We start from the raw sequence: 13,645 nt of genomic DNA on the forward strand, positions 1-13,645 counted from the left end.
ATATTGTTAAGTACTACAACAGGAACATTCAATTCTCCCCGTGTCTGTCAGTGTTTATCAGAACGCAGACCCCATATATTTTCATATGTCATTCTTGTTCCCATACCACACATGATTCTGCTTCTCAGAACACAAAATGAGAACAATGGTAATAGGTGCAAAGTAAGTGGCTGATATTTAGTAAGGAGGTGTGGAAGTAAAAGGATCCACTAAATACTTCACATTTTAAAAATTGCATTAAAAGTATGTTAGTAAGTGGCAGAATCAAGCACTCAGTTGTGGAACACTGAATTAAGGCTGTCTTTACATTCTAGAAATCACACATATGATTTGTAGCCACCTGTGAAAACAGCAGTTGGAGTGAATTGCCTGCCATCAGGCAGTACTGAGTACTCATCTCTCGCCCTTTCTAGTCAGTCCAGAGACAGGCACTTCTAGGGCACAGCTTGTCTCATCGTAAGGTAGATATCTGAAACAGGTCAGAAGAGTTGCCTTTTAAAAGACCTATTTTTCTCCAGTAATATGAAAGGAGTTCAGATTGGCTTAGATGCAGATGCCAATAGATACAGGCATGTGATGCCACAGAAGGCAAACCCTACTTGTGGCATGCCCAGTTCTCCAAGAGAGTATACAGACCTTGCACAAAGGACAGTGCTTTTTGCCCACATAGTTAGCATCCTTTTTTTCCCCTTCCCACTAGTCACTTCTCCTGATCCCTGTGCAGCACCAATGAATCAAGGAAGCCGCTTCCAAAACAAATCTCACTGCTTTTAAGAGCTCATCCATATTGTATACGACATCAGACAGTGAACACTGCATTACAGTGACTACTGAAAAATGGACCAAAATTAAGCAGATCTCAATTCTATGCTGTCATTTCAGTCCTTCTTCCTACAGTAATAGGTGCTTTTTATTGGAGTGGTTGTACACTATTTTAGGGAGACCATATCGATACACATATGAATGAGTTATTGAATACATGTTTACACATACTTCACAGAGCCCTTGTCACCTTTATACTCCTTTATAAACACATTTTCACATCTTTTTGTCCATCCTTCCAATTAATTCCAGTCCACTTATCTCAGGTTTTTATTCCCTCTCTTGCCCATTCATCCCAAGCTTTTTTGCTTTCTCCTATCTCTCCTTGCCCCATTATACTGGCTCCCCTGCTTCCCTTTTCCTTGACTGTTTCCCAGCCTGGTCTCCTTTGAGGTCAAACTGATCAACCTAGATGAATTTCTTGATCGTAATAATCTACAAGTCTTTTAGTTTTTCATGTCCCTCCAATCAGCCTGAAGGACTACTGTAGCCAACTTTGAGAGAGTTGCTTTATCCAGGCAGACAGTTCTTACACGTATCATTTCCCCGGAGGTTTCTTATGCTGCCGGTCTTCAGCCTGACCTTTTTTCCTAAATGCCCCCTTTTCCTTCTGTATTTCCTTCTGGGTTTTTATGGCTTTTTTCTTGGTTTTGGTTTGGTTTCTTTAATAACCAACATACAGGATGATTTAGAACAAAAAGATGAAAGCATTCCCACTCCTGGGTCAGCAGAGTCCACAAAGACAGACTTCAGCTGCACAAAAATCCCCTCAGATGGACAATGAAATAGTAACAGAAAAATGCATTGTCTTTGTAATGCACAGCTTTAAATCTCTGGCGTGTTCTTTCAAATGCATGCAAACTAATTTTTCAAAATTTTTCAACTCTAGGCACGTATTATAGATACCATTCCAAAAGAAAAAGTCCAAAATTCAGAATGTGACTTATTCAGGCTTTGAAAATTGGCAGCTATAAAATGTTAAGGGGAAATATATATACGTAACTTTTTTCTTGGAAATAGTTGCTTTGAGCTGAAGCTTCCCTCCAAAAATTGGTCTGAGGCAAAAATGGAAAGTTTTAGCCCCAGCACTTGAAGTTTGGCATAACCAAGCAAGGGGGGAACAAAAAAAAAAGGAAAAACAGGACAGATCGAGGTCAAGTATCTCAGTAATAAACGGTACTGTCACCCCACCTGCAATTAGCATGAGACATGACAACCTGTAACTAGTACCTGGCTTGGACCCGTCTGCACTCTGTCCCTAAAGATACAGTAAAAACTGCTAACCCATAAACCATCATAAGACAAAAAAAATATTTAAAAGTAAATATGGGACCTCGTCTGTGACTTAATTTCCAGAATCACTGAAGCCACTTTGCTTCTGGTTTATTTGAAGTGGCACTTTACTGAAACAAAGCCAACTCTTCCATTCCAGTGGCAAAGGGAATCTGGTGGGGACCATGCATGAGAAAGGAAGTTGTGCTGTGTAGTTGTGCTTTTTTTGTAGTTGTGCTTTTTTGTGTGTGTGATTCCCTCTCCTTTAGAGGCCCTGAAATGTTTCCAGGTGGAGCTCCATAGTAGGGGCATGAGTAGTGCTTATGAGGAAACATTTTGTGGCATCCTGCCCTTGAAGGCTGATAGATATCCAGGGAGTTAATGCTTCTTTCAAGCTGCATTAACTCCTGCAGGATCCCCTTGGCAGCTGGTGCTGTGCAGCTGCAGGGAGCCTGTCAGTGTCAGTACAGTTCCCGTGGGGGAAATTCTCATCTGTTATCCATGGAGATATTTGTTTCCCCCATGTGGGATGGTCCTCGCACTTTCCATGCCTATTGTGTTTTGGGTTTGGAAGTTTCTCAAGAGGCAGTTGTTTGTTACTAGTCAGCTATCTTTGCAATTACAAGCCTATTTAGAAAATCCTCCGTTTAGATCCAGATTCTCTTTGTTTATTTTGCAAAGTTACAAATTAGACATGTACTTCTTCATGTCCTCTCACATATACCAAGTCAAAACTCAGGCGTTTTGGCATGTAGTGGATGAGGCTAATTTTTTATCAAAAATATACCAACAGCTTGAAATGAGTGGAGATGATGTAAAAACTGTCCCAGCACCCCACTCCCCAGGTCCGTTTCTATGGTTTTACAGTCACCGTTTCCTATTTAAAAAAGCCCCATAACACACCCGCCCACCCGGAGCAGGGGAATTGGCTGGCTGCAGGCAGTAGGCAGCATGGCCGACTCTCTGTATCCAATACAGACGGTACACAAATTTAACTGAAGGAGGGATGGTGATCCCCCACTTCCTTCCCGGCCTGGTGGTAAACCGAATTCGGCTCCATCGCTGCTCAGCTCAGCTCTTGGGACAGCAGGGGGGGACCTCGTCCGGCGGTGCTCCGCTGTCCCTCACTGGTGGCTCTAGAGGAAGGGCGGGTTCCCCACAGCAACCCCCCTCCACGTCTGCCTCTCCTGCCGTTATCTGCCCTGAACACCTGCTCCTTCCCGCCCTCCTGCTTCTCCCGTGTGACCGGGCCCGGCTGAAGCTGCCAGGGGCAGCTCTCCCTCTGGAACAGGCCGTGTGTCAGAGGAGGCTTTGCGGGAGTCTCCGCAGCCCGCGGGCGGCGGCGCTCCCCCTGCGCAGCGCGGTGCCGCAGCCGCCGGACCGGTTGCTTGGCAACCTCCCCTGGGCGCCGCGCCATTGCGGAGCCCGGCAGCTCCCCGGCCGCCTCCCCAGCCGCCTTTTCACCGGGGGCTGTCGCTTCCAGCGACACCCGGCTGCCCGTCTTCCCTCGCCGTGGCAACGGGGGGTGCCGAGCCTCAGGGCGGCGGCTCGGCTGCCGCACCTGCGGCGCCCGCCGGCGGGGCGCGCTGGGCGGTGGCGCCCGGCGGGCTCCGCCCTGCTCCCCCTGCCTTGCTCCCCCTGCCTTCTTCTTGCTGCCTTCCCCGGCTCGCCGCAGCGCCGGCCGTGTCGGCCTGTTGGCGCTGCCAGGTTGTACAAGGAGCGGGTGGAAGTGTTTTGTGTGGAAGTGGAAGTTGCTCGCAGCAGTTCATGGAGGTGGAGGGCTCGGTCTGTGGCCCTTTGTCCCTGGCTCGAGGGGAGCTTCACTGTCGGCTTCGCTGTCGGAGCCTGACCTGGGCTTACGTAAGCGATAGCTGGAAAGGCACAGTCTTGTTCACAGGTTGTGTTTGCAACAGAAGACAGTAAGAGGCTATAAAAGTGGAATCACAGAGTATTTCCCACAGTCGCCTGTCAGTAGGTTCAGAACCGTGATTTATTTTGTTCATCCAAAACTTCTAGACAGATGTTAGGGGGATGTTAGAATCTCCCCTCTACCTGGTGCCTTGTATCCAGAAGGATATAAATTATATTTGAATTTTCTGTAGCCATGCTGTAGTTAAGATTAATTGGAGATTTCATTCTAAACATCTTTACATAATGCCCATACTGGGAATGCTAAAGTCTGAATTCTGGTTTGTCAGGAAAGAAATCGCAGCATGTTTTATTAACAGCATAAGTAGTCAGCACATTCTCCTATTCAGGCATCTGGAAATATCTAGCTCATCCCATACATATGGCACTTCTGTTATCATTACATCTTTGAATTGTATATTCATTCTCCCCACACAAACACACTAAAAATGGATATGTCTCTAGCCTGACACACAAGACTCTACTTGTGGGGATAGTTTCTCACGATGGGTATCAGGGCAAAGATTGATTTGAATAAGAGCCCACTGCAGCTAGATAGCTGAAAGGCTGTAATCACTTAATCAGCTTCATTAGAGATTTGGTGAATACTCTTGCATTGTCTTCCCACATTGCTGTTTGATTTGGAGACTACTTGTCTTTTTGTCAAGGGAAACTTGAACTGTTGTTTTGAATCTTTCTTGGGTGTAAATCAGCCTTTGTTTTTTCCTATGGTCAAGGAGCACTGGAGGAGCTCATTAAAGTCTGGCAGAAAGTTTATCTCACTGTATTAAATAAAAAAGTTAAGAATGGTATTTTCATCAAGTGAAAAATCCAAATTGTCTCATACTAGAAAGTAGGATTTAAGCGCCTCTTATCTGGAAAGACAAGTAGCTTTTTTATTCGGGCACTGACATTTGATTGAAAATCAGCAATTGTTCAAAGGACAATTTCTGATAGAAGAGGAAAACGGATTAATTTTAACAAATGCAAGTCATTTCCAGTTATTGGTTAACAGTAAGTAAAGGTAACAATTAACTGATTTCTACCAATGTGTTTTTCATACTTCTTTGGAGTACATCTTGCCAGAGACCTATGGGTAGTTTCCTGAAATAAATTTTAAAGAGAGTAAGAAAATTGATTTGAAAGACCCCAAACTTTCCCAGTATGGATCTTTGTATATCTGTTTTTACATTGTATGATCCTTGCTGCACATTTTTCTTAAAACACTGTCCTGATGTCCATGTTGAAAGGAAAATTCAACAGGAATCAATCCTGGTCACCTGCTTATCTTGGAAGAGCAATCCTGAGGCTGCTGTAACTGATCCTTAGATTTGCTAGCATTTAGGCATTTTAATAACCCTTTTTGCCTTTTAATTCTGGTTATATTGGGTTCTACACCAGGCACAGGATCTGTGCTGATATTTGTTGGCTACCATTGTTAGAGCCATGTTCTGCTCCATTGTTCAGGCTCTGGAGATCCCGTTTGTTCATACTCTGGTGCCTTAAGCCTTTTGATCTTGCACTTAGGTGAGGCACTCAAATTTGGAAGACACTGAAGGTAGTCAGCTAGTCCTTTGCTCTCTAAAGTAGGAGGACATCTTAAGACTCCTAATTTTTTTTCTGAAGTGTGATGGATCAACTCTTTGATCTGTCTGAAATCTGGCCATTTATTTACAGTTTTCAGCCAGACCAGTGAGCTGATCTGGCTAAAATGCAGAGGTGCAGAAATGCTCAGGCCAACACAGTGGGAAATGAGTAGGGTAAGAGTGGGTGGAAAATGCAGCTGTCCTTTCTGACAGCACTATCTCATACTGGCTTAAGGTTTCAAGTAACTGCGTTTTCAAAGGTGACTTGCTAGTTATACATCCATCTAAAATGTTGGAAAATGTGTAGGAAGCTGTATTTTTATATAGCTCTTCTAAGAGCCTTTTGGAAAGATTTGTTTTGCAGGAACACCTACTGTTCAAAGTGCACAGTTCAGTACATTGATATTGGATAAAGGGACCTCTGTCTCAGCTCTGAACAGACAGTGTAGCATTGTATGAAACACACAAACCTCAAGCACAGGAAAACTGATGTTTATTTGCTGTCTAATTTCAGCAGTGGAACAGTGAAAACGTAAATCTTAGCAGAAATACTGCACCAGCTCTAAGCCTTCCACCTTCCAACAGGGCAATCCCATGTTATACAATCTTTGATGCAGTTCCATGGTGTGCTGACAGATCCAGAAGGGCTACAGCCCTGTGAGACAGAACAGGGTATTTCCAGCATTTATTTTACCCATGTATGAAAATAACTGTCATGTGAGATGCAAGTGAGAGAATGGATTAATATAGCTTTTCTGAACTTAATTGTTTTAATTCCCTTTTGTCAGGCTAGGGGAAAAGGAAGGCACTGGAAGGAGAGAGATGTGAGTAAAGAGAAACTGGGGGCAGATCTCTCCTATTCCACACCAATGCTTCCTTAGGCACTCTTGTGCCTTTCTCTGTAAAGAAAACCTTAGGATTTCTTGCATGTGATGTAATTTTTTTCTATCCTGCAGCCCCACCGACTCTTCAAGGACTTTCTCAGCCCACAGTGATTGAAATCAAACCCTCTTTTTTTCTGCTTCTCTGGTATATAAACAATAAGCTCTTACTCCCTTGAGGCCTGGGGAGAAGCATAACAGATGAGCACAAAAAATGAGAAACCTACACTTACTAAGACCCTAAAACAGTGAAGGCCTCTTACAAGTTTCTTGATTCTCATCCTAATCAGTTTTGCTACAAAACTCACACTCACCACTGATCTTTTTCTTCCAAGTTCTAGCATTTCTTAAAATCTTTGAAAGATTGTCATGTGTCTACTCTGTTAATTCTCTTTTTTTCACTGGTAGAAGGTTTTCCTAAGAAACCCTCTTGCTGCAGTTTAACCCACAACTTATCTGTATGCTAGGTAAAAAGAAAATTCCTTTGCTTCCTTGGAAGAGCTTTTTGGACATATAAAGACAGTCACTCTGTTTTCAATCAATCTTTTCAATGTAAAATTAAGATAGAAAGAGCTCAAATCCTACATTTCCTTGGAAGCTTTCAAATATAGGATCTCTTGGATCCTACGTTTCCTTGGATGTTTTATTTCTGTGTTCTGAATTATTTCCATATTTTTTTGAAATATAATATGCAGATTGAACATACTGCTCCAACTTGAAGAGTAGATCAGTTAACAAGTTTATAAATCCAAGTACTTGCTTTTTTTTTTTCTTATAAGACTGACAGTTTTCACTCATGTTTGGTTTGTGGTGTAATAAGTACTCTAGATCTTTTCCTGTAGATCTATTGGTGGGGTTTTTCCTTATCCTTTAATTTTTCAGTTACTTATTCTTGTCTAAGTATAAAATGTAGAACTTATATATCTTGAATTGTGTCCCTTTTTGAGCCCATTTTGTTGTTTGTCAGGACATTTTAAATTCTAATACTATTCTCCTGTTTACTTGTAGCCCTCCCAGTTTCTCAAAGCTAGCAATCATGTTTTTCAGTCACCTAGATCACCATGAAAAATGTAGTAGCATAGTAAGTATTTTAAGTAGCACGGGGGGAAGAGGTGACAGGAATTTTTTATATTCAATGAATTTGATTAAATGGATACTATTTACAAGAAGAAAAAGCTCCACTTAGATCTCTTTTGCTCTTTCAATTAAAATACTATTTCATTTTAGAGCATAAACATAATGGATTTTTTTTTAAGATTAAGGTTCTTAGAGTAGTATTAACATATTTTGCAAACTACAGCAAGTATCACAGTAACCTACGCTTTGGTCAAAGTTGCTTGCCACTGTTATAATTTTGGGATAGATTTTGTTTAATTTATTGTTTCAGCAAAGAAGTGGAAATATGCCAATGTAATTTTCTCCTATCATAAAGTTGGAAGGCATTGTCAAAGACTGAGCAAGCTATTATACAGAAAGGACTAGATGAGCTTGATGACTGGTGTTACTGGAACGAGATGAAGCTCAGAACTATAAATGAAAAGTCATGCACTTAGGGACAATCTAATGTAGTACAGGGACACACAGCTGGAGAGTGAAACGATCACAGAACCAGAGAATGATGGCAACTTGCCAGTTGTGCATTTTAATGCTTTGCTTTGCCTTTGAACAAAGACAATTAGTTTTTGCAGATTTCTGAGGAGAAACTGGTAATCTATTTTCCTTCTGATTTTATTAATCAGGATTGTCTATAGATGAGGGCTCCTAGGATGTCAGGAAAAGATTTGGAGATTTCTCTTGGCTCTGTCCTGTCCAAAATCATTCACCCTCATGTAGAATTTCTTTACATACGACACTGAACACTTCTTCATCTCTGCCCTTTCTATGGGCCATGTGTTTCACCAGATGATTAAAGGACAATGTCCAATTCAAGCCTTCCACATGCCACAATAGAGGGAAGATGAATACCATTAGTGATAAAATTGTTCATAAAATGTGCCCGTGGCTGTAGGTGGGAAGCTAGACAGCAGTTGGAAGTGACTTATTAGCAGAATTGCCATTCGTATTTTGTTTTTTAGGTAAATTTTGACCATGTTCACACAATAGTTCTTAAATATAGGCTATGTTGGATTGAGTTTTGATTGATATTTTCTATTCAATTTATTAATTTTCCCTTTCTATCTCTAATAATTCTGTTACTTTTACTATAGCTCTGTGTAGTATCTAAATATTTTAATGTATTTTAAGGATTGTTACAAGCTTCTCTAGGTGTATTACTGTTGCCTCCTCTTTAGAAGTATATATATTTCTCTTTTAGACTGCAAAGATGATATTGCATTTCCTGTCTAGTCTGTCTCGCTCAAATACTTGTTCATTTTTCCTTACAGCCTAGTAAGACTGTAGACCCAAGCCCCTAAGGCAATGGGATACATTGTCCCCTGGCTATTTCCTTTTTATCTTCTCTTTTCACTGTCCTTCCTAACACTATGCATATAGATTGTATAGTGGAAATAAAATTGAGATTTCTGGTAATTTCAGACCCTTACGATAAGAAACAAATAATCAGATGCTGCAACTTAATATACTACTAATGGAAGAATGAAGCTCCTTTTCCATGTGAATTAGCCCAGCTTTTGAGGTACTTGATTTACTGTAACTTTCATACATAAGCAGTTGCCTATCCATACAAATAAATAATCAAAGTGCTTTTGTAGATAGAAGCTCCTCTGCTCCTCCTGTGGATCTGTGTTGTCTCACAATCCTCTTATTTCGAGACTTCAGAACAGCCCCCCCCAAAAAAGTAGTCCTAATTAGAGCCAGCCAGAAATTTTCATCCAAAGCTTCTTAACCAAAAAAATTGGTTACATGGAGTTATTTGTAAACATTTTGTTGATTTCTTTGAATCATCTGTGAAAATGGAAAACCCTTTCGAAAGAAACACTTTTCTAAAAAGGCTGTTAACATTATTTTAAAATATTGTGTAATATTTAAATAAATCAAAACCAAATCAATACTTCTGGTGTGGTTCAGTTACAGTTTTAATTTGACACATTTTTTCTTAGTTGTTGAAAATTTCAAAAACCTTATTTTGACCAAGTCAAACTCTTCATTCTCTCATCACAATTACAAAAGGAACAAACTATCAGTATTTCCCTCTCCATTGTCTGTTTTTCAAAGCCACAGTGACATTTCTTCAGCTACTCTATTCATTCCTTCTGCAACATCTCTCACTTTAGACTGACCTTTTGCTTTTTATTACTTTCCACACTTTTTTTTTTTTTTGTCCTCTTCATGGCTGAAGAAAAGGAGACGGCAGAGAGTGAAGGACTGCCAGAAGATCTGAATGTGTAGATACAACAATGTGTCTTGGTTGAAAAGTTTGGAAGAGACTTGTGTACATATAAAAGAAGGAGGGAAGGGCAGAAGATCGATGGTGAGGTAGGAGAGAGGTAAAAAAGTTTTATTGGTGCAACAAGCATGGAATATACAGAACAAGCAGAAGAGTGGAAAAAAGTAGGATGGCATTTCAGTGGAGTGGTGCCTGAAGGGGGTGTACTACTGATTTGCCACAGAGAGGGGCTTACAGTGCTCCCAACCACCTGCTGCAGCAGGGCACAAGAATAGATGATTTCTGCACAGGAACTCGATACTGCAATGAAGACTCAAAAGTGCCCTCCTTCCCTCCCATTGCTGGCTTATCCTCATTTAGAAACAATGCACATTGAACATACTGTATACATTTATTTTAGAATATTTACACAATCTATAGCTTAAAATAATCCAGACTGCTGATAATACAGTTTCAGGAATTGCTTTGGTTGTATTCTGCCTGTGTAACCTCCATTTTTTGATTTCTCTTTCTTTTCTATCCTTTCTACTTTGTTTCTATCTCACCTTCACAGTTTTAAGAGCTGTGGTCACATCAGCAGTAGCTGCTATGTATTCAAAATAATTTTTGAGAATCTTGAGACTTGACTGGTTATATAAAATCGTGTATTTTAGTCCAAGTGTCTCAGTTTAAGCAAGTGTTCAAGCATGCAAATTCTTTACCATTTCTGAGAAGAATTTATGGGTATATATCAGTACCATCTACTGGCAAAAAGAGTTACAGCACTTAGTAGACTCACACAGGAAATGCCAGATTTTACTTCAAGAACCAGGATCCTTCAGCAGGAAGTTAGGTGTGGTCTGTAAAAGGAGAATTTAAAAAAAAAAAAAAAAAGAAAAGACATGATGGAATTTTAGCTGCAGTCTTCCCTGGTGCCTTTCCAAACCCACATAAGTGCAAGATTCTTCACTGGTAATGAATTTTTAATTGTTTCCTGCAGTATTAAAACAGAATTATGCTTTTCTTTTTTCTTTCTTTTTTTTTTTTTTTTTTTTTTCCTTCTGTGATTAAAAATAAAATCTGACAGGATTCTGCTGCAGGACCACTTTCATTTTCCTAATGAACCCTTCTGCTGCTAGTAGTCAGTGCAGCTTCCAGCAGCAGTTTGGTACAGACCGTTCATGACAGAATGCACCAGGTGCATTTGCCTGCAGTGGAAGAGCATGCTCACCGGGAGACCTGCAGGAGTTGGGATGTGTGTGGATGTTTGTGTAGGAGGAAGTGGCTGTGTGCATATGGTTGAAAAGGAGGAGAAAGCATCATGTTGCAGCTTATTTAGCAGCCTTCAAAAATACGAATTTGTTGCGGCTGTGCTGGAGTATGTGTGCTAAGTGAGAGTAAAATAGGATCAGACTGATTGTATTCAAACTGTTGTATCATTTTAATAATTGTTTCTGGGTATATTGTCTTACTCAGAATTTGTTACTTTATTGCATTTGCTGTATTTTTAATGTGCTTACTCAGAAGGACTCCTGAGAAAAATTCTTGTAGGCTACAGCAGAGATACTGTTTGTGATTTCAGATCAAAGTATTTGCATTGGGAATATTTTCCACTTGTTCTTTTTAACTGAACTGCCCAGAAACATTAAAAAGCGATGGTCCTGCACTTCCTAGTGAAATTTGTGAAAAATATATACAATTGATATGATAGCAGACATGAAAGATCTAAGTGCAGTATGTAATGATTAAAAATAATTTTTGTTTAATTCAGCAATTCTTCCAGTGCACAGTGTGTTGCCAGGCAGGGGATCTGAATACAGGTGCTTATGCCTGAACCTTGTTTCCTGAGCTGGCAGCTCTGCAAAGGCAGCATATTTGTACTCGAAGAGAAGGAGCATCTTGTATTGCTTTCAACTGATCCTTCTGGCCTTACACGGCAAGAGTGGATTCTAAGAGTCATTTCTGGTCCGTATAGCTAGAGGGAGGACTGGTCCAAGATGCAGCTTTCAGAATAATAAGGAGCTGCATTGTCTGGAGTCTCACTCCTCAACACTGAACCAAATGCTTCAGAACTGTTGATTCCTCACACTGAATGCAGTGGAAAATATCTCCTGCTTTATTCACTAGAATGAATAACATTATCCTTGATAAAGGCAAAAGATGTTATTGCATTGCATGTGACTTTTTTTATCAGCCTGTAGAGTTGGCAATCTATTGGTGCAAGCACTAAGTGAATTTTAAACTAAATGTTTTAGGAATTGATACCTCTGAGACAACTCTAAGAGGCAAGCTGCAAAGGAAAATGGTTTGTCTTGAAATAAAAACAAATTTAAAAATTCATTTCACAGCAGCCTCCTCTTGGATGATAATTACTGAATTTAACAAGATGTCCCACACAAAATTCTGTGATGGTATATTGCTTTACATTGTTTGTAGCTGTGTTGCTCTAAATCTTTTCTGTGTTTTTGTATTTTTAGCACTTTTTTATGAGAGAGGCTAAACAGTAATTAAGAGGTGCAGGATGAAAAGATGGCACAATCAGTGCTGGTACCACCAGGACCCGACAGCTTCCGCTATTTCACAAGAGAATCACTTGCAGCTATTGAACAGCGTATCAATGAAGAGAAAGCTAAAAAATCCAAACAAGAACGCAAAGATGATGATGATGAAGATGGCCCGAAGCCAAACAGTGACTTGGAGGCAGGAAAGACACTGCCATTTATTTACGGCGACATACCTCCAGGAATGGTGTCTGAGCCCTTGGAAGACCTGGACCCATATTATATCAATAAAAAAGTGAGTGTGTTGTATATTTTTATTAGACTTTAAGAAGAATAAATAACAAAGAATCCTTCAATGACATAGTATTTCTGTTATTTTTGACCCAGCCCTTCCATATAACAATTTCCCCAACACCTGATGTGGTTGGCAGAAATCTCCATTGTAAGAACAGAAATTAGTAATGCAAGTTTGTGGGACCTCATACATCAGTAGAGATGCACTTAGATTTTTATTTTTTTATAAACCTGGCATTTTATAAAAGCCTGTAACTTTCAGTGGTTTACACACAGGAGAATTGAAGTAGCAGCACAGAAGTTATCTTTAGAATAACTACTGAATGCTGTATTGTAATGGTGAAAGGAGCAGGTCTTCAATATGAAACCCGTATCAAAGGTAGCTAGACATCATCTTACTAGATTTCTTCACTGTCATGGAAAGTTCAGGTTGCATTCTCTTGTCACTGGGAAGGATAGGGAAGTATGTAAAGGTAATTTCTCATGATATGATGATGATCATCCTCATCCATATTTACCTCTGTAGAGGCATCAAATATCCAACTTAGTCTGGGTGAAAAAAATTTCTTATCCAGTTCTAATTTTTTCTATGATTGTTTTCAAAGAGGAGGTGTTTAAAAGAGGGACATAAATAAAGAGGAGGTAGCAATTGCACTTGGAGTGTTGACAGAATGTTACATAATTGAAAAAAAATATTTTTATAGAGATGTTAATTAAAAAAAAAAAAATCCACATATTAGCTTTGATTTAAAGTAACAATTACTGCTGTGGCCAGCACTGAAGTGTTGAACTTTAGACTAGTGTCCAGATGGCCTTGGGTTTCCTCCAGATTTTCAGTCCCTTTGATTTTGGCATCAAATGTATTGCACTTTCATTATTCTGCTAGTAAAGAAGAAATACATTTTTTTTCTGTTTTCATAATTTTTTTTTCTCCTGCTTTCTTTTCTTTCCTGTGGAAACTAGCTAGCTAACAAAAACAAGTGAATTAAAAAACAAAACCCATGAAAGTGAAGAAACTGCTTCAAAGAAAAATGAAGAAAAACCCCAAGAAAAGTT

At 39.9% G+C, this 13,645-nt stretch overlaps 1 protein-coding gene across 5 annotated transcripts in view; it reads left to right on the forward strand.

Annotated features, from left to right (window-relative positions):
* The window catches only part of SCN2A (sodium voltage-gated channel alpha subunit 2), a 76,319-nt gene that overhangs the window by 8,667 nt on the left and 54,007 nt on the right, over positions 1 to 13,645 (forward strand). For 4 of the 5 annotated variants that reach the window (XM_010406859.4, XM_010406862.4, XM_010406861.4 and 1 more), the window contains exon 2: positions 12,272 to 12,590. In XM_010406859.4, coding sequence (XP_010405161.3) covers positions 12,324 to 12,590 — 267 coding nt within the window. In that variant the 5' untranslated portion in view covers positions 12,272 to 12,323. Of the gene's footprint in view, positions 1 to 10,690; positions 10,767 to 12,271; positions 12,591 to 13,645 lie in introns of those variants that run through there. The other variant, XM_010406860.4, reaches the window with a different exon arrangement.

This window comes from Corvus cornix, chromosome 7 (genome assembly GCF_000738735.6).
Source record: "Corvus cornix cornix isolate S_Up_H32 chromosome 7, ASM73873v5, whole genome shotgun sequence".
Classification (NCBI taxonomy): Eukaryota; Metazoa; Chordata; class Aves; order Passeriformes; family Corvidae; genus Corvus; species Corvus cornix.